Source organism: Grampus griseus, assembly GCF_964374135.1.
Source record: "Grampus griseus genome assembly, chromosome: 21".
Lineage (NCBI taxonomy): Eukaryota > Metazoa > Chordata > Mammalia > Artiodactyla > Delphinidae > Grampus > Grampus griseus.
The window spans coordinates 30,823,199-30,844,927 of NC_139015.1; the positions used below are offsets into that span (position 1 = coordinate 30,823,199).

The window sequence follows — 21,729 nt, forward strand, 5'->3', positions numbered from 1 at the left end:
TCAACAGCCAAAACGCTTGTTCATTTCCCATTTCCTAAAATAGAGCAGATTTGTCTCTGGGTTTAAAATCAATCTTCTTATATTCACATATATGAAAAGAAAGGAGTTTCCCCCCCTCCCGAGGTGATTTTGTTTGCCTGTTTGTTTTAATCAGCAGTCTTTAATAATTTACTCAACCTTATGTCAGAGGAAGTCTATGGCAGTGTGGAATTCAACCTGAGAGCAAGGTTCTCCCCTGTTCCCGAGACAACTGTACAGCTTACTGGGAGGAAGAGATGCTGTTTTGAAGCTCCCTTACCCCGGGTCTTTGATGTATTTGGAGCAGTTGTCTCTTTGGCAGCAGCCTCTGCGCAGATACTTCAAACAAAATTATGGAGCCTCAAAGTCAGAATTTGAAGACAGCACCATCTTTGACTTTAGGAAGATTTCATATTTCTGAAGATTATGGCTTTCTTCTTCCAAATCCTCTGGTAAGGATAGGGTCTTAAAGCAGGTCAGTATAGGTTTCTTGAGATGCTGACTTGGGTGTTTGTCTGTTTAATTGATGCAATTGATGCAATATAAATGCCAAGCCATTGATTTGGGACAGATAATTCAAATAAGGCACAGTGTGATTACCAACAAAGGAGAAGAGACCGCTGCAGCAGGGGATAGAGCAAATGGAATGTTTTAATGTCAGTTTTTTTTTAATGGATTGTCAATCATTCCAGCAAATTCATGAGCCAATGTGCAGTTATCAAAAAAAAAAAAAAAAAAAAAAGAGAGAGAGAGAGAGAGAATTTAGATAAAGATCAATTATATGAGTAAATCAGTTTATCTTGACTTGTTAGTGGGAGAGAAAAGAGATCACAAGGGACCCTGGCTGTGTTCGAGGTTCGTAGGAGGGATTAGATATTCACAGAAAGTGCTGAGAAGAGGAAAGAACCTTTGAGGACAAACAGTACCTATTTCTTTCTTTTTTAAAATATTTATTTATTTATTTTTGGCTGTGTTGGGTCTTCGTTGCGGTGCGCAGGCTTCTCATTGCGGTGGCTTCTCTCGTTGCGGAGCACAGGCTCTAGGTGCGTGGACTTCAGTAGTTGTGGCGCACAGGCTCAGTAGTTGTGGTGCATGGGCTTTGTTGCTCCATGGCATGTGGGATCTTCCTGGACCAGGGCTGGAACCCGTGTCCCCTGTGTTGGCAGGCGGATTCTTAACCACTGCGCCACCAGGGAAGCCCCAGTACCTCTTTCTTAATTGTTCTTAAGGCTCAACCTGTAATGCAATTCCTTTTCAACACTTTAATGGTCAGGTCTAAAATGTCAAAACTGCAAGAGTCCTTAGAAACCATAGCTGAAGGCCAGGGGTTCTTGCCCAAAGTTATATTACTGGAAAAAGCAGAAGCAGTACTCAGGACCCTTGACATCTTTTTTCTACTACATTCTAAATAAGGGCCAAGCCTACTCAGCTAAGAATCTAGGGATCCAAAGTTACAATCACTGCAACCATTTATTAGATCCAGTTTTTCCTTCTAGGGGTCTAATAGGGGGTTTAACTGTGATCAATGATCTGGCATTTAAGGAGCTTTTATGGAATACCTTCTTCTGAGTGTGAATAGAAGAATAAAAATGAAGATAGGATCTATCTGCTGATCCCCAAAGCCCTCTGTAGAGCTGTTAGTTGTGAGACCAAGTCACAGATCTGCAAGTAACTTGAGCATTAAAAGTAATGACTCTAGGGTGTTATGCAGAGGAGGGTTGTGGTCCAGAACACTGGACTGTGTTCTCTGACCCTGCCACTAGGGTGATCAAGAACGTCCATTTGCTACAGGCTGAAGGGGATTCCAAGATGCAGGACTTTCCATGGTAAACCAGGAAAGTCCTGGGCAAAACAGAATTATTTAGTCACCCTAAGTTTCACTTACTAACTCTCGTGACCTAGAATGAACCACCAGCATTGCCTGACCCTCAGTTTTCACATGTACTTGGAGAGATTTAGTGCCCCCCCGCCACTGGATTGCTGTGGAGTATGAAAGCACTTCCATAAATCCAGTGGAAGGATAGAAGCTAGTTTGCACAACCCTCGGTCCAGTGCTTATTCAAAATTCCATTCTGTGTGTATAACTTGATTCAGGAATATTTCTATCATCCCTAGTTCACAAGGAAGAGTCTGTCAACAGGCCAACGCTCTCTTATTGGGATTAAACATATACACTGAGCTAAGAAAAATAATATTTAAAAGTATGTAAACATTGGATAGGGCCACCACGATTGTATTCCTTTCTTTGCTGTTTCCTTTCTTATAAATAAGAAAACCAGACGGGAAACAAGAGGAACATCAAGTGTTTGTGACTTTCTGAGGAAACACAGGACTCTATCTGCCCTGTAGTTTGGTTGATGGATACTCCTTAGAAGAAATTTCCATTCTGGAGCTCAGAATTTCCTGGCAAACTGGGCCTACGCTCGCAGTCATGTGTCAGATTTCTGAAGAATGCGATTCTTTGTTTCAGTTTTAATTTTCTCTCACTTGTGGAAGAATTTTAAACATCTCCCTTTCTGGGAAGAGGAAAGGGAAGAGAGTTTACACCAGAATCTGCCTCAGTTTATTCACCTGATCAGGAGGGAATCTATCACCCGTCATCGGAGAACAGTGGTGTCGCAATAGATCACAAATTGTGAAATAGGAACCGCTGACTTTGCTAAGGGCATGAGTAGGATTTGTTTGCCTTTAGGTAAGTGATGGGCTGGCTATCCCTTCATGTCAATGAGCCCAAACATACTCTTTCAGCAAGCTTGGCTGTTTACCGTAAATACTTAAAGCATGTGAGTGTCATCATGTACCACAGGTAGTAAATATTTTGTTATATTTCAATGATTTTATGGATATTGGACCAATCTGTATGCTATTTCTAATAGCATTTTTATGACTAAAACTAACAAATAATGGAAACGGTTCTGGTTTTTAATAATAACAAAAAAGAAAAGAAAACACAGTCAGACTAATGAATAAACAATCATTCTGGCTTTGGGGGAAGGGTCTGACTTGGTTTCAAGTACTCCATCCCACTGTTTCTATAAACTCTCAAACACCTCCAGGGTGTAATGTTTCAGTGAGGAAAATGTATACCTTTCAGACCTATGTCCATAAGGAAGCCACAGAAATCCATTGCCAGATCGTGTGTCTGTTGTGTACGTGTGTTTGGGTTGGTGCGTGGGTGAGGAGTAATTTTTCTTTAGACATAAAGAATGTGAGGAAATTTGCTTGGCAGGAAGGGAGGAACCAAGAGAGTTTATAGCACGAGATTAGATTGGAGTGAGACCAAGGGAACTCAAACGTTAGGCTCAGGAATTTGGATTTCATGTGTCTGGTAAGCAACAATGCCCTGGTGTGTGAATATATTCCTAGCAGAAGGTTAAGTGCAGGGTGGGTTCCAGCAATGGTTCCTGAACTGCATATCAAAATTGGCTGGGAAGCTTAAAAATTACTGATGCCAGAACCCCAGCCAGGAGTTAATTCAGAACCTCTAGCCTAACTCGCTTGGTACTTGAAAACGACAGAATACGTAAAGGACAGTGAAGGTCCAGGTGAGGGCTGAGGGGCTACACGTAGGAGGTTGTTTGTGGAAAGAAAGGTGTCGTAACTATGAGAAACAGTGAGAAGAGCTTGGAAGTAGTTTAACTACAAAAACAAAGGAAAGGGAAAAACAAAAACAAATTGTAAGGGTGCCATGGAGCAGAAGAAAAGGAATCGGGATGCCGGGAACCTTGCTCTGTATAGCGGCCAAGCAACGATTTAGGACAAATAAAGTCATATATAATCTCCTGTAGCAATTCAAAGCACTTGAGAGAAGCAGTGGTTTTAATTCAGATTTTCAAAGTATTAGCAAAATTTATTGATAGCGTTCTCCTATATTTCATTAAGAATGGAGTTTTTCTTATTTCCTATGGTAACCTTCTTATAATATACAGTAAGAGTAGTAATTATTATTTAATAGGTGCTCACTTTGTACTAGGCCTTGTGTTAACTGCACATTTCCCATTTGAGTCTCACAGTGATCTTCATTATTCTCAAGTGACTCATGTGATAATTAAGGAGTTCAGCCCTGTCTCTGAAAACTGTCTTTTAGCTGCCCACCTTTCTCTTTTCCACCCTAGTCCCATCCACCACTATTTCTCCCTGGACTATTGCCTTGTAACCCGCCTTCTTATTTCCCCTCTTGCCATAGTACAGTCTCCGCATGGCAGTCAGAGCGACCCTTTAAAACAAAAATCAAATCACATCACTCCGCTCTTTGGAACAAAATCCTATGTTTTAGGGTCGCCTCCAAGGCCCTCTCATGCTGCTTACCCACCCCTGCAAAGTCATCTAATATCTTTCTCCTCTTTAGTTGGCAGCAATGACACACCAGCCTCTTCCCATTGAAACTTGTCTTTTATTTCACTTAAAACCCTCTCCTTCACATTCTATTCTGTCCCATAGTTTACATTCTAATTTTTATGATCATAATATTGTCACCCAACTTCCTTTGTTGACGTTCGCCCGCGTTAACTTCACTTAAACTTTCATTTTTTAAACTTTCTGTGCCATTTTCTTAACCAGAAGCTGGTTTCATTAACTTCATCAGTGCGAATACAGTTTATTGTTTCTATAAAATACATTATTTTTTTAAAAGTCTGTTCTTCTCTAGATTATAAATGTGTTGAGAAGAATTATCCAAAACAGAGCAAAAGGAGGGCTTTTATTTAGTGCCATCCGGAGCCCTGTCTAACTAAGCAGTCTCACCTTAAGATTACTTAACTACCTAAGGGATGCTCCTTTCTTGACATGCTGCTTCCTATCGATTAGGACCGAAGCTGCACATTAGCTTTTGCAGATTTTTGTTCAAAAGAGCTGCCAGTGATTTCCGCTGAGTAGAAAATAAAACCCTAAAGCTTACGACTGTTCTGCCATAGAGGACGTTAACCAATTACTGTGTCTTTACCTTAGCAATTTAATTTTAACATTCTTTTTACCAAAACTCTAAACACTTCAGTTTATCAAGTGCTTTTGAATCAACTGGACCATCCTGCTGAGTTCCTCATTAATAAACTAAATATATTTTGGACACACATTCCATATTTGCATGAGTCATTTTTTTTTAACTTTTTGAAAATTGTACTTTGACAGATATAAAAGTGCAGAGAAAGAATAACATAAAATAGGAAACTGAAAAAATAGAATAGAAGGTCATAGATTTTATTATTTGTGTCCATCCCACTTCTGGGTCTTCTGATTATTGGAATGAGGGGAAGAAAAACATGTAAAGTTTCTTTCAATTTCTTGTCCCTTTGTACTAACCACCTCCGCAGTCACCGTTCTCCATGTGTTTACTCTCAGGAGGTACTGGAAAGTACACTGAACTCTGAGTCAGAAGAGGTTTGACCTGACCACTGACCAGATGTGTAAACTCGGGAAAGTTATAAAACTTCTCTGGCTTGAACTTCCTCTATTTTGAAATGGAAATAATGAGATAATCTATCCTAACTCACAACACAACTGTAGATAGATGAAAGATGTAAGCACCAACAATTAAACTAGAAATTCTCTAAAAGAAACGATATTGGGATGGGAAGAAATTTCTAAGCATCATCGAAAACCCAATGGCATAAATGAAAACGTTGGTTCATTTGACTACCCTGGTTTGAATGGCATTGCACACCCGCACACAAAATGCAATGACCAAAGCATGACAAGATATTCAAACTCATTAATAATCACAGAAATGTAAATTTAAACAATAAAATGATAGCATACAAAATTTCTGGAAAACCACTCAAACTTCCAAGGGTCATCATTGCTAGATGAGAATAAGAATAATTTTACTTTCCACTTTATAAATTTTGTGCTTTTTGACTGTCTTGCCATAAATATTGATTGCATTATTTTAATCATTTCTGTGAAAGGTATATTTTTGGGTGGTTATTTTATTGTTATTAAATATTGAAATAATTATAGAATTTTAGTGCAGATAATACATATTATATCTTTAAAAATAACAAAAAAGTTTGGTGATGCTCTGTTGTTAGAATCATAAATAAACTGGCACTCCCATTATATATTACATACTATAAATGTGATTATAAATTCATGTAACTTTTCTGTAAGAAAACCAAGAAGTAGCTCTTAACCTTTCTATGTGCAAAATCTTTAATCCAGTAAATCCACATTTATAAATTTGTCCTAATAATGAGAAAACATCTAAAAACACATGTATAAGGATGACTCTTTCAAACTTGTTAATGATAGTGAAAAATTGTAAGCAATTACCAATATTCATTAATAGAATATTGAAATTGTATATAGGTTTTGAAATAGATGTGATAGATAAGTATTAACTAATACCAAAAGGGGTGCTATTTAGTGAAAAACTCATCAGCTGATCCTGTCCCCCCATACTGTAACTTAAAACAAGATCTGGCAATCAAAAAGTAAGTAACATAATTCAATATTTTATTCAGTCTCTAGAGGAAAATCCCATTGAAAGGGTGAGTATATTTTATTTTTTAACATCTTTATTGGAGTATAATTGCTTTACAATGTTGTGTTAGTTTCTGCTGTATAAAAAAGTGAATCAGCTATACATATACATATATCCCCATATCCCCTCCCTCTTGTGTCTCCCTCCCACCCTCCCTATCCCACCCCTCTAGGTGGTCACAAAACACTGAGCTGAACTCCCTGTGCTATGCAGCTGCTTCCCACTACCTATCTATTTTACAGTTGGTAGTGTATATATGTCCATGCCACTCTCTCACTTTGTTCCAGCTTACCCTTCCCCCTCCCCGTGTCCTCAAGTCCATTCTCTACCTCTGCATCTTTATTCCTGTCCTGCCCCTAGGTTCATCAGAACCATTATTTTTTAGATTCCATATATGTGTGTTAGCATATGGTATTTGTTTTTCTCTTTCTGACTTACTTCACTCTGTATGACAGACTCTAGGTCCATCCACCTCACTACATATAACTCAATTTCATTTCTTTTTATGGCTGCGTAATATTCCATTGTATATATGTGCCACATCTTCTTTATCCATTCATCTGTCAATGGACACTTAGGGTGAATACATTTTTAATGGATTATGAACTAGCTTTAAAATCCTTTCTCCCTTTCCTTTGAGGTCCCCACATCAGTGGTTTTCAAGCTTTGGGGTACACCGAACTTTCAAACTTTGTAGCTTCACCTACAGGGCTCGCTAAAGCACAGGCAGCTGGTTTCAGGTTCAGTACGTCTGGGGTAGAGCCCGAGAATTTGCATGTCTAACAAGTTTCCACATCATGCTGATGCTGCTGGATGGGAACCACACTCGGAGAACCCAGAGGTTCTCAAAGCTCATGGTTTTCTTACATTTGTGGGGTGATACCAGAGTCCAAAGACTAGAACTCTTTAAAGAAGGGAGAGGATGAAGAGAAGAAGGAAGGAAAAGAAGCCTCTAGGAATCTAAGGGGAAAGAAAAAGAGATATTCAAGAATAGAGTGCTGCTTAGATTGAGGCAAAGTGTAGTATTTAAGGATTCCCACGCAAGCCCGGAAGCAGAAATCCAGGATGCTTGAATTTTTTTTTTTTTTTTTTTTTTTTGGCTATTCATCATGGCTTGCAGGACCGTAGTTCCCCAAACAGGGATGGAACCTGGGCCACTGCAGTGAAAGTGCCAAGTCATAACCCCTAGATTACCAGGGAATTCTCCAGGGTGCTCTAATTTAATTCTCAGAACACGATCCCCTCTCTAGGCATCAAAGAAGGAAGGACAGATTTAGTTACAGCTTTTCTTCAAACCCACTTTAAAAGGGGTTCTGAATACTATGAGTCTGCTTCTGTGATTTTCTTTTATAAATATTATATTCCTTTGTCTCTGTAGATGCATTCAGTTTTTGTTCATAAAACATATGCATCATATAGACGAGAAGAAAAACAAGCTGCCAGTTCAGAGTCAGTTTACCATAAATCTCTCTGCCTTTATGTGTGCGAGCATTCTCAGCTCGGCCACTGCTCTGTAAATCCCCAAACTCGGGTCAATTAGCGGCTTTCTTCAATTCTGCACTACCGCTGAGCACTGCTAGGGAAAATTATACCATTATGCTTATAAATGTTCTCTCTGGGAGAAGAGTAGGGGAGCATAGTGGACTCTACCTCTCAGAAGCTGAGGTACTGGATTTGGAATGCTTGAGGAGAACGGTGTGATTTCCTCTTTGTGAATATCTGTATTGTTGGTGCCTGGGGCAAGTCACCCAGGAATATGCCTCAATGCATATTGATTATTTTGGGTGAAAGTTACTTAAGAAACAGTCAATTTAAGAGGAAATTTGACCCTCTTCTCTGTCTCCCTAAAAGCAGGAAATAAATCTCTCCTATGAAAGGTACCCTCCACGCATCTGGAGATAGGACACCCTTACCACCAGAGGTAGGGAATTCAAGGTGAGAGGCCTGAATAAATAAAACCCTGTTACTTCTTTAATTGACGACCCCAAGACCAAACTCTGTTTAGATAAGCACCTGAAGCCTAAGTTTCTTTGTCTTGTCCATTCCTTACAGATTTATTGTCTCTTTGTCTACAAAGTATAAAAGCCTGCTTTGGCCACTTCTTAGGTCCCATTTCTATGAGACCTCTGTACGTACAAACTAACATTTCTTTCTGTTTCTCCTGTTAATCTGTTTTGCGTCAATTTTATTGACTCCTGACACAAGAACTCAAGAGGAGTAGAGGGTTAAATCGCCCCCTCCTGCACAATATCTATATTAAAAATGTTAAATTATGATGTTTGGTGTAATTTGATTTGTCGAGAAAGGTAGTAAAGGGTGCCCAATTTGTCCTAAATTGATTCAGGGGCAAAGATAGGAAGCAGAGGATTAAGTAAAGTCTATAATTTTCAAAGATTGTGTATTGGATGTTAGATTCACCTAGTTTTATTTTAGAGTCTGAGAGACAGAGGATCTCCAGCAAGTGACTTATTGGTAACTTACAGATCTACAGCACTCCAAACTTATAGTTTTCAAACTTCCCTGGGTTTTGAAAGTCATTATAGTGTATTATAATACACATATTCTATATTGCAATATATTATGTTGTTTGCATTTTTATGTTTAATTTCCTCTTCCCTTCCCTCCGATAATTAATTGAACACCCACCCCTCTCCCCAAGTCATGTAACCTGAATCTTCACCATTTGCGGAGAAATTGAATTCATAAGAAATGAATCCCTCAAACTCCAGACTTTCTCCTTCCAGCTCTTCGCAGCCAGGCGCTGCATTTGGGCTCTTCCTCTCCTCCTCTTCTTCCTCACGACCCTTTACTTTTAATTATTCCCTCTCTCCTTTCTCTTCAATCTCTGCCTCTTATACACTAGCAGGCTGTAAACCACTCAAGTTTCCCATTCGAAAGTGGAAACAGCTCTCAAACACAAACTGTCGCCTTGTGATGGCTTATGGCTCTCCCAAAAAAGTAATTCACATTTCCAATCTCTGTTTTCTTCCCTTCTCAGCACACTAAAATTTGAACCCTGTTTCCATGACCCTGACCTGAATTTCTATGCCATATACGTGGAAAGACTGGTGTATATATTGATATATTAGTGACTCTTTAGTTTTGTCTTCCAAAGGGGTAACCTTACTTAAATGATGCATTTGGCCATCTGATGAATCCCTGCTTCCGAGAGATCCTCTAATGTCTTGACTTTTATAGGGTGATTCTCTTCTGGCTCATTTAGCCTCTATACATATCTCTTTGTGCTGGATTCAATTCCTCTGCCTGCCTTGTAAGTATCCCCCCAGTGCGCTGATCTAAGCCTTCTCCCTCCACTTGGCAACTTCTCCCGAATGGTCTTGTACCCACTTGTGGTTTTTACCACAATGCAGAATTTGCACTACTATGACGCCTCCTGATTGTATATTTCTAATATTAATTCTCTCCTGAGCTTCCAACTGTATATCCAACTGCCAAGTACATAGCCATATCTTGACATTCCACAGATGTTTTAGGTTGGACATATGTAAAAACAAATTCACTATTGCATGTCCTCTCTTTGACTTCCACCTGCATTTCTGTTTCAATCTGTCTTTTCAACAATTCATTCAGTCATCTGATTCAGAAACATGGAAATCATCCTCACTTAACTCCTTCTTAACCCAGAGACACAACATTTCAGTCTTGCAGACTGTACTCTGTAAAAGGAGGCCCAGACCCTGGGGACAGGTCACGAGTTGGCAAACTTTTCCTGTAAAGGGTCAAATAGTACATATTTTAAGCTTTGCAGACCATATGATCTCTGTTGCCATTATGCAACTCTGCCATTGTAAAGTGACAGCCACTGTAGACAATGTGGAAACAAATGAACTTGGCTGTGTCCTAATAAAAGCTTATTCATGAGTGTAGTTTGCTGCAGTTTGCCATTTCTTGGGATAGAGTCAGGGTTGCTGAAATCCAACCTGTGTTCTTCTTGGCTAAACCAACGACCCAGAGTGGGCAAATAAACTGTGCTATTGGGCTAGGGATCACCTCGCCTTTAGCCCCATCCCTGCCTCTAAATTTAATTATTTCAATTTTATTTTCCAAATATTTTTGAATACATACCTTCTCCTTTCCAAATTCACTGCCATTGCCTAAGCTTAATTTTCAGACAATATTTCAAAGGTTTCCTAATCTGACTTTATACCTTAAAATCCCAAAGCAAAGTTATCTTCCTAAAATTCAGATTGAATCATGTCACCAACATACATAAAAAATAAAGTTCTTATGTAGTCAATAAAAAGCATATTTGATCTGATTTTCTGGTCAAATCTTCCATCATCCTTTCTCTTGAACTTTATATTCTAGTGACACTGAATCATCTGTAATCCCAAGAAGCACAGTTATCTCTATTTATCCACTATCTCCTCTGTTTCACTGGCTTCCCATCTTAAAAGTTCCAACTAGAAAAGTCACTTTCAGACCCTACTACTGGCCCCAACTATCATATTTCTATGACCATTTCCCATTATTCCCTAGCACAGTTTATGGAATTAACTACTTCCTCTTCAGCTGGTTGTTAAGCTTACACATATTCTTAATTGAACATATTATACTGCATTGGGTATGTCTGATTACATTTTATTTATCCTTACTAGACCATATGCTCCCTCACCACAAGGACTATATATCAGTCACCTGTGTATCTGCAGTGCCTAGCATAGGGTACAGCAGATAGTGAATTCTCAATATTTGTTGAATGGAATTGACCTGAATTCTGCCTTAAGACTGAAATCTGAAAACAGCTACTACACGAAGCTGCTTCCCAGAGAGCTCTAAAATACTGAGACATTTTTATTTTTTCAATGCAGAAAGAACTCCCTGATCACTATAGACCTTGGATGGAAATTGCCAACCGACTGCCTCACTTGATTGGGAGTCACCAGCTTCGAGCTCAAGTGAACGAGGTAAAAGGTTTTGTATTGTTTTTTGACGGTACGCGGGCCTCTCACTGCTGTGGCCTCTCCCGTTGCGGAGCACAGGCTCTGGACACCAGCGGTCATGGCTCACGGGCCCAGCCGCTCCGCGGTATGTGGGATCTTCCCGGAGCGGGGCACGAACCCGCGTCCCTGGCATCGGCAGGCAGACTCTCAACCACTGCGCCACCAGGGAAGCCCCAAACATTTTGTATTCTTCTCCTTAACCCCTTCTCACTACCCTATTTTCATCCTCACACCATTTTCCTTTTTCAGCATTGTGGAAGTGGGTCAGCTGACCAATCACTGCTGTTGAGTTTATCCACGAAACTAAAACTATCTCACCCTTCATCATGAGCAGAATGACACTTGCTTCTGGTATGACAAGTGTGTTTCCCTAAAATTTCCAGAGCCTGCACAGAACAGTTCCTGGGCACTCAACAAGCGTGTGTTTAAAGAAGAAAGACAGTCTGGTTGAGAAGTGTCAGGAAACTGATGAATAAGACCTAGCTGGGGAAGGACAGGTGTGAAAATTCTCAGTGCCCTCACGCCAAGCCACATGGTCAGGACTCCCCTCCCCATGAGTGAAGCCACATTGATTTACTGTCGGCGTTTCACAGAATAGTTGAGTCAAGAGACTTTCCCAGTTATAAAGTCAGGGCTGGCAGATTCTTCAGAAATCATTGATAAGTCTGTAAATGCCACATATGAGACAAGATGAGCAATGTTTCCCCAAATTATGTAAGGAACGGTGAAACTCCTTGGTCCTGGGAGAACTGACATGACCCCACAGGAATAAGAAGAAGGTGTTATAGGAAGAACACAGATTTGACTCAGGAGGACCTGAGTTGGACTCTTGGTTTTATCACTTAGTCGCTATAAACTTTGACTTAACGAGTTACTTATTCTGTTTCCATATTTATAAAATGGGAGAAATTCGGGGCCCCTAGAATTGTTGTGAAAACTAAATGACTTTTGCAATAGTGCTTTTGTATTTCCTGCCACACAACAGTGTTCGATATTTATATTTACACTTCCATCTCGTCTCTTTTCCATCTGTTTTAATCTCACCAATTGGCGTGCCATGTGATTTTAGACATATAAGAGGTTTTCCCTCCAAAATTCTCCTTCACTGACGTATGCATATTTCATGTCTATAATTACAAATTCATTTAAAAATACTTATGGAATGCCTGCTAAATGCAAGCACAAGGTTTAAAACCCTGTAAGAGATGTAAGACACTGTCTTCAGTGTCTATGAAGATGGGAAACTAAGCCTAAGAATTTATTTTCCTGCTGCCTAAAGTCTCATTAAAATGACCAAAGAAATACAAAAAGAAGAAAAAAGGAGATATCTGAGTGAGGGAAAACCAGAGAAATGATGGAATAAAACCCTTAAGGACTTTCGTACCATATTAATCAAATTATATCAGATCCAGAAATGAGTCTATTGTACCCATGCCAAGCATTCAACCAAAGCACAAAGAACACCCCCGAGGCTCCCTCTCCCATCTCAGAGTAAGAGCGCACAGAGGCAAGGGGCAGTTTGCAGGAAGGTAGATTCAAGTTCAATATGTGAACTTCACGGTCCTCTGTACAAGGCTTTCCTCGGGCTTTATGTAACTCAACCTCCATAAACGAAGTGAAGAACTTGTTGAATCGGTGCTTCTCATAGGTTAAGTGTCAATGAGGAAAGGCCAGGAGTGTGCAGCTAATTTCTGGTCACTGTAAACATGGGCATGGGGGATACAGCTCAGTACTGCAATGGAATTAATCCCCCTGATACTTCTCCTGTGTTGAATAGTTTCTCTCCAGAAATTGTGTCTTGGAACCTGTGAAGATGACCTCATTTGGAAATAGGGTCTCTGCAGATGTCATCAAGTTAAATTAGGTCCTGTGTGTTGTATTAGGGTGCACTCTAAGTTCGCTAGGACTGGCATGCTTAGAGCAAGAAGGGAATTTGGACACAGAGACACAGATACACAGGTTAGAACATCATGTGGAGATAGAGGCAGAGACTGGAGTGTTGCATCTACAGGCCCTTAAAGTATCCCAAGAGTTGCTGGCAACCACCTGAAACTTGGACTGAAACAGGGAACAGATTCTCCCCCGAGAGCCTCCGGAAGGAACAAACCTCACAAACACCTTAATTTCAGACTTTCATCTCCCAGAATTGTGAGAGCATAAATTTCTGTTGTGTTCCTTCTTTGGGGCAGCCCCAGGAAACTAATATAACATCCGTGGCCATTCCCTATGCTTCTAATTAGTTCTAAAACAACTAACTGGATAAAACCACTCTCTAGACTTCACCACCACAGATGGAGACTGAATCCATTGGAAAACCGTCATGAGAAGCAAATACTGTGGCTTCCAGGACCACACATAGAGCTACAGACTAAGACATTTGTCCTCTTGAGGCCTTTACTTGGCACAGACAAGACAGAAAGTGAATTTGCACTTCTAATCTCACAGTACCTCCAGGCCAACCACCTTACTCTTAGAAGGCCCCCAAGGCCCCTATCCGTATGTTGGTAAAAAACAAAACAAGACAGACAAAAACTTGTTAACTGGCTTAGACTCAACCATCTTCTTCCAGGAAGGGTCCCCCTTCTCCAGCCCTCTGGGACAAAACACTACAGACAGCTGGTGGACTCACAGGAAGGTCACAAGAGGAAGCTCAGAAGTATTCTGGAAACATGATAAGGGAAGCTCTAATAGTTACTAATTCTGATAACCCTGGCCTCCATTCCTGAACACGAATGGATAACCCCAAATGACCAAACGATATGAAGAGAATAAGCAAGTCAAGAAGGATGAGGGAGACACAGGACATTTGGTCTCCGACAGAAGCCAAAAGATGAGATCGGTGCTTTTAAAAATTGCATTAATGTCTTCAGTATATGTACTTCATAAAAATCAATAAAGTTGCTCGGTAAAAGGAACTATTGGAAAGCAAAGAAATAAACTAAAAGCTCAATAGCGACCCGAGTAAATGAGGGAAACATTGATTATAGAAAAATAATGGTGATTTAGGGACTTCCTTGAAACGGTTTTATAAAGCAGAAAGCAAAAATTAAATGCCAGCATCAGAAAAATAAAAGTATATGAAAAAGAGAAATGGATGATCTAAATTCCACAGAACAGAAGTCCCACAAGTAGACTAGTGTGGGTGAAGAAAAAGCAAAGCTTTAAACGCATAAAAACAATTTTTCAGCTCTTATGAAAGACTGGAGTATTTCTATCAGAAAGACAATGGGGGCGGGGGACCACCCATGGATATCCTGGTGAAACTTCAGAGTTTGTAGAATAAGAGGAAAGTTTTGCAAGTCTTAATCAGGAAGGAAGAAAAATGAAACTAGGTGACTTACAGAGAAACATAGGACTATGTATCTATATTAATAAGTACTAAAAGGCAATTTAAAACCTATTTGAACAGCTAACTTTTTTTAAAACTCTGGCAACATCAAACACTGGTGAGGCTATAAACCAAAAGAGACTCTACTTCACCTTGCTGATGGGAATGCAGAAGAGTCTGGCAGAATCTTTTAAAGGCAAACATCGACTTACCATATGACCCAGCAATCACATTCCTAAGTATTTACCCAAATAAACTGAAAATTTATGTGCCTGGAAAAGCTTGTGGGTAAATGATCCCGTAAGCCGGAAACCACCAAGATGTCCCTCAACAGGGGAATGGTTAAACTGAGTACAATGGCCTGAATGTGTGTGTGGTCCCCAAATTCATATGATGAAATCCTAATCCCCAACATGATGTTGTTATGGGTGGGGCCTTTGGGAGGTGTATTAGTCAGGGTTCTCCCAAGAAACAGAACCAATACAGAGATGTGTAGAAAGAGATTTATTGGGAGTGGCTGACTCACATGATTATGATTATGGAGTCTGAGAAGTCCCACAATCTTCCTTCTACCTGCAAGTTGGAGGCCCAGGAAAGCCAAGAACCAGAGGAGCCAGTGGTGCAATTGCCAATCCGAGTCTGAAAATCCAAGGACTAAGAGTGCTAATGTTGGGGGAAGATGGCTGTCCCAGCTCAACCAGAGAGCAAATGCACCCTTTTTCCACTTTTCTGCTCTATTCAGGCCCTAAACAGGGTGGATGATGCCACCCGAATTGGTGAGGGTGATGGGCTTTACTCAGTCTCCCAATCTCTTCCAGAATCTCTTCTGGAAACATCCTCAAAGACACACCCAAAAATAATGTATCTGGGCATCCCTTAGCCCAGTCAAGTTGACACATCAAATTGACCAACACAGAAGGTAATTAGGTCATGAAAGTAGAATGGGATATTCATAAATGGGATGAATGCCTTATAAAAGTGACCCCAGGACTCTCTGGCCCTCTTCTGCTGTCACGTGAGGATGAAGCAAGAAGACAGCAGAACGGTTCTCACCAGCACCCAGTCATGCTGGCACCCTGATCTGGGACGTTCAGCTTCCAAAACTGTAAGAATCAAATTTCCGTTGTTTCTAAGCCACCTAGTCTATGGTGCTTTGTTACAGCAGTCTGAACGAGGACTCCTGCATTCACACATTGGAACGCTGTACAGTGACAAAAATGAATAAGCTATTGATTTATCCAACCATATGGATGAACCTCAAATACATTTTGCCAAATGAAACATGTCAGAACCCAAAGGCTACCTATCGTATGATTCCTTTCATGTGACATTTATATATATATATATATATATATATGGTTGGCCAGAAAGTTCGTTCGGTTAGTGAATATGTTGTTCGATAAAGTTCTTCGTGAAAATGAAAAATGTCTTTTATTTGTACTTAAAACCAAACGAACTTTCTGGCCAACCCAATGTTAGGATGAATAAATAAGTAAATGAATGGTGGATAATATTTCACCATCAGAGATGAAAGTTATAAATTAGCAAGGGGGGAAAGATAAGATCAACCTGTGACACCAGATAAGAGTTGGAGACGTCTGACATGTTTAGCATTTTAGCATCATATATACATATGATACTAAAATGTCTATATACACACACACACATTTTGTGGATATATAGATGGGTAAACAAGCATTGTATGTATGTGTACGTAATACGTGTACACACACAGAGAACACACATTTCCTAGCTTTGTCCACTGTGAGGGATCTAGAAACAGTAGCATTCCACTAGCAAAGAGCAAACCCAGTGTCCATTTATTGGAACTCTTTGCCAATAAATGGAACTGGGGCTTCTCGGAGAAAGAGCTGATTATAAATCCGGAACAGGGAAAAATAGAAGGTGACCCCAGAACATCTTGGGACCTTATTCCTTTACCTTGAGGCTGCACTGTAGGTAGCCAGTAGCCACTCATGGCTACTGAGCAGTGGAAATGTGGCCAGGACAAGTTGGCATGTGAGACACTCGCTAGATTTTGAAGACTTACTAGAAAGAGTGTAAAAATCTCGATATTTTTAATATTGATTATGTGTAAACATTTTGCATACATTGACCTAGATAAAATGTTATTAAAACTAATTCCACCTGGGGCTTTTTTGTTTTTTGCTATTTTTAAAATGTGGCTGGTAGAAAATGTCAAATTACACGTATGGCTCATATTTCTTTCGGGCAGTGCTGACTTCAGAGGGCAAGGCTGTGGTCAGCAGAACTGAACTAGCACCCTGGCTCAGTCCCTCCTGGCTCTGTGGCTCTGGGCAAATATCTTACCCGCTCTGACCCTCAGTTTTGGCCTGTGGGTTTGGGGGAAAATGGAGTATCAACCTGCTTGGGACGCTTTTCGTACTATGCCTTGGACACTTTAGTAACTGCCTTAGAATAAGTGCTGAAGAAATAACTGAATACATTATAACTGTGGTTATAATTCTCAGGCTGGTTCCTGTTAAAATGCAACATCTCAGCAATCCCTCCAATAGACACACACACACCCTAAGGCACAGAACTTTCGCGATTCTGCACAGAACTTTCGCGATTCTATCTCAGAGCCAATTTTAAGGGTGAAATAAACAGTCTGGCACAGTGAGGACAGACTCAGAAAGTCTGCCCCCTAGGGGCCAGCGGAGGAAGGATTACCATCGGGGAGGCTGCGGCTCCGGCTGCCGAGCGCTGGGCGTGGGGAACCGCGGTCCCAGCCCACTTGTCACTCATCCTTTAAGAGCCCGGAGCTTAAAGAGATACACACATCCACCGCCGCCCCTTCTGGCGCTTCGGATCCTGGAGAGGGGCACCTGGGAAGAACTAGATCAGACTGTGTCTAGAGCTGGGGAAGGGATAGGGGACGGAGGAAAGCCGAGGGGGAAGTACAGGGAAGCTGGAGCTCAGAGGCTGTTGACGTCAACCGAGACAGGCAGGGTTGGCCGGGGGAAAACTGAGAAACTGGTAATATTTGCTTAGGCAGGACTGTCAGTAATAACTAACTTGTGTACAGGGTGTTGCTTTCAACGACATCACCTTTACACCTCTCTATGACGCATCTTGACAGGGAGGGAGCGGGCGTGGAGAGGTCACAGGGTCACGGTGAGTGTTCGGACAAGGACTGAACAACCTCTTATTCCCGCTCAGCAACCTCCCTTAAGGGATTTGATCGGATTCCTAACTCCACTGGCCTCCGTGTACTCTTTACCTACGAATTAAACAGAGTAAACAGAGACAGTAACGCCCACAGCAGCAGGGCTGTTATTAGGGTTAAATGGTACCCGTTACGCAGAGGTGCTTTGATAAGGCAGGATTGTAAAAGTTGCCCCGGGAGACTCCCGTTTAATAAATGATGTCAGTCTTGGGACTGAGTTATTCTAGAACACTCTAACCAAGCTGTCAGTGATGGTGACCAGTGTCCGGCACAACCATGGGGACAATTTGGTGTAGGTACTTCGTGAACAATATCATCTGGGATACCTCCTCTACCGCAGTGTCCTAAGATCAGGGTAGAGAGGGGGTGTGTGGATCCCCGTCACTGAAATATAACCCCTTCAAGCCACAGAACCCCTGCACCCTTCACACCCCTGCAGCTGGTAATCTCTGGAAATTCTCTTGAACAGATGCCCCTCTTGAACTGCCAGTTCCTCACGGGTTACCGGGAACAGCGGCTGGCACACCTGGTCCTAACCTTTATTACCATGGGATATGTCTGGCAGGATGGAGAGGCACAGCCCAAAGAGGTAGGGACAAAGGGACACCTGTCCTGTCATCTGGCAGGTCTGCTGCACCTGGAGGACGCTCTCTACAAAGGTCTGCTGCACCTGGCAAACGCTCTCTGTTTGCCTGGAAAATGGGTCCTTTCTTGTTCTTTCCTTTGGGTATGAGGTGAAGGAAGGGCAAAGGGCCCATTTAAATGAAAACACCTTTTTCCCCTGGCCAGGAGGTTAATTTTCCTTAGAACTGGTAGCCCTCTCATTAGTTTTTGAATATTGTTTTTTCTGGCACTCACCCTCTTCCAAGAATTGTGAAGAGCTGCATTTGAAGGCAAGCTCTGAGGTGTCATGGAAAACTTAATGATTTCCATTTTACAGCAGTTTGTGCTCTTATACACATCCGTAATCACAGTCAATGTTCACAATCCCATAAGGTAAGTACAGCAATGCTGTGCCCATTTTACAGATGGCTGAGGACTACAGGAGTTAAATTCCTTGCCCAAGGTCAGATAGCAAGTTCGTGGAAAATCCAGGGCCACAACTCAGACCTTCTGATTTCACTAATGTAACCTTCTTTCCCCAGCGGGGAAGAGCACACATTGCCATTTATAACACTAATCTTCCTTTCTTGAATGTTGCTTGCTATCTACCAAATATTGGTCTGTGTCTCTCAATAGTTCATGTAAATCTCTTCTGAATCTTTTCATAACTGTTTACAGTTTCAATCTGAAACTTGGAACGTGAAGTCTTTGTTTCCCAACTGCAGGATAAATTCCTATTAGCTGCATTTTTTTATAAATGGACATTCTCCAGAAATGCAGGTGTTACCCTTGTTCTAGTACTTGCTGCTTCTTGAGTCAGCAGCCTGTGCTTATCTTGTTTGCTGGGTTGATTCTACCTTTTCTCTCTCAAGTAAATACAGGAGACTCCCAGTGAGAAAAAGAAAGGAAAGTAAGAGAGGAGAGAAGAGGAAAGCATAGAGCTGCTTCAGACTCTTTAAAAAGAGTCATGTGTCTGATGTTGGAAAGTCTGAGATCTAGGCACATACGACAGGACATCCCAATGGGCTTCCCTCCTTCCGTTCTCCAAACCACAATCCTCAATGAGGGGAAGGGGTGGGAGCCCCCTGTCACACCCCACCCCCGCCTCGGGCCATCTCTTACCTTCTTTGTATCTCCTCCTTTCGCTTCCTCACTGTGGAGACACCTCGCTTCTGCGCTGCCCTACTCATCCACTGCCCCCCAAGGGAAGCTGGCCTTAGGTTTGAATCTGACAACTCTTTAAAGCTCTTTATTGTTTTCTACCTGAGAAACAGTTCTGTCCCAACTCTCTCTAAAAATCTAACGGAAAACTAAGGCAGAAGCTGGACTTCTTTGAGTAGATTAAGGGGAAGGAAAATGGGAAGTGGGAGACAGGAAGCATAAGAATGTTCTTTTGGATCTGGACTAGTTTAGCCTTGTTCGTGGTTGGAGTCCCCCACTGGTACCCACATGGGTAGTTTTTCTGGATTTTGGGGCATATAGGGTTCTTTAGAGTGTCCTAGGATAACTCAGGGGTTGAATGGGGACTGTCTTGAGGTGACTTACTCAAAGTTGTTATTGGGTTTGATGAAGCGTTCTATCCTTCCCATCCCTCTCCCTGAGGAGAGGATACACACACACACACACACACTCACACACACACGCTTGCATACAAACACATACGCATATGTTCCTAAAACTAAGACTATACACAAAAACACACATATATCTAGATAGCTACATATCTGTCTGATCTATTTCTCTGGAGATATATATATAGATAGAGAGAGTTTTTTCCCACTGCTCATCAACTCAGCCCCCATTTATGCTTAAACATTTGCTCAGGCCCTTCTCTGCACAATATTCAGAGATTATTTTATACCCTATGTGTAAGTGTGTGTGTTCCAGTTTTGTAATCTTCACATATATTTCAGACCGCACTCATAAACAATATACCCACTAGGCTGTTAACAGAATAAATATGAGAATGAGGTGTGTGTCTATAGATCACTCATATAATTCCAGTTTAATCCCCGGCTCGTTGCTCTACCCCAAGATTGCCAGAATAAAAGACAGATTGCTTCCTCTGCTGCATTCTTTCTAGAATGTGCTAATTGTCTGGATTTGTATCTTCAAGGTTCTGCCGAGAACCCTTGCCCTTCCCTTGGTCGAGGTCTCCAGGACCTTGGGGCTCCCTCCTATCCTGCTTCACTCGGACGTGGTTCTGGCCAACTGGGCTACTAGGAACCCAGGAAGGTAAGAGCGGGAGAAGGCGCTTGGGATTTGCACAGATTAAAAGCGGGTAAGGGAGAGTCTTGACTTTTCCTTCTCTCTGCAGGAAAAATCCAGGCTTTGTCAGCTATGTTGTGATTAGGGATGTTCATATTTATTACCCGATTTATGGTGCCAAAGAAGGGGTGAACTTGAACGCAAGTTCAATAATCACAGTTCCCAGGAGCTTCCTCTCAACCCACTCTGAAAACATTGGGGCAGGTAATTGCAAGTATATAAAAGGAGCAATTTCAATTGTCAGGATGGCCACAGGCTAAATGCTCTGGGGCTGATATGTAAATTGAGATCTATCTGCCTCTTTGTTGCTCCGAGGACCGTAGGGGAGGAAAACCTTGCCCTTCTTCCCATTTAGGCTGCTTAGCTGGTCTAATAATCAAATTGACATCAGATAGGGGAACAGGAGAAAAACAAATTTACTTTTGTACCTATTAGATCCCCATAAAAAGATGAGACTCGAATATGCGACTAAAGCCGGAAGCTTGTATATCTTCTAGATGAGGCAGCACTGCATTTATGAAGAATTGACAAGACACAGGCTTTGGGGCTTGGGTTAGCCAACTAGGGAAGAAGTAACAAGATTCGTTTATACAGGCTTCTCAGCCCTGAATTCCTGTCTCTGGTGATAAGCCTGTCTCTCTCTACTTCCTGGTACAGGGAGGGGGACCTTCACATGGGAGATTTATTTCCTACTTTCAGCGGCACAAAGAGGTCCTAGTGTCCTTTTGGCACCGGCTGTTTCTCAAGTATCTTTAATTCAAAATAATCAATCCACTAAGTGGCATATTTGAGGTGGTCTATTCTGCTCCCCTCAGGCCCACGGTCTAGTCACAACCCGTGACATCCAAACTGTGCACGATGTGTGTGTGTCTGTGCGTGC

At 41.5% G+C, this 21,729-nt stretch overlaps 1 protein-coding gene across 1 annotated transcript in view; it reads left to right on the top strand.

The window, feature by feature from the left end:
• Positions 1-215: 215 nt before the first annotated feature.
• Positions 216-21,729, top strand: part of IDO2 (indoleamine 2,3-dioxygenase 2) — a 43,451-nt gene continuing 21,937 nt past the window's right edge. The window contains exons 1-4 of the mRNA XM_082680282.1: positions 216-470; positions 11,329-11,424; positions 18,448-18,567; positions 20,698-20,816. Of these exons, the coding sequence (XP_082536408.1) occupies positions 372-470; positions 11,329-11,424; positions 18,448-18,567; positions 20,698-20,816 (434 nt within the window). The 5' untranslated portion in view covers positions 216-371. The remainder of the gene's footprint in view (positions 471-11,328; positions 11,425-18,447; positions 18,568-20,697; positions 20,817-21,729) is intronic.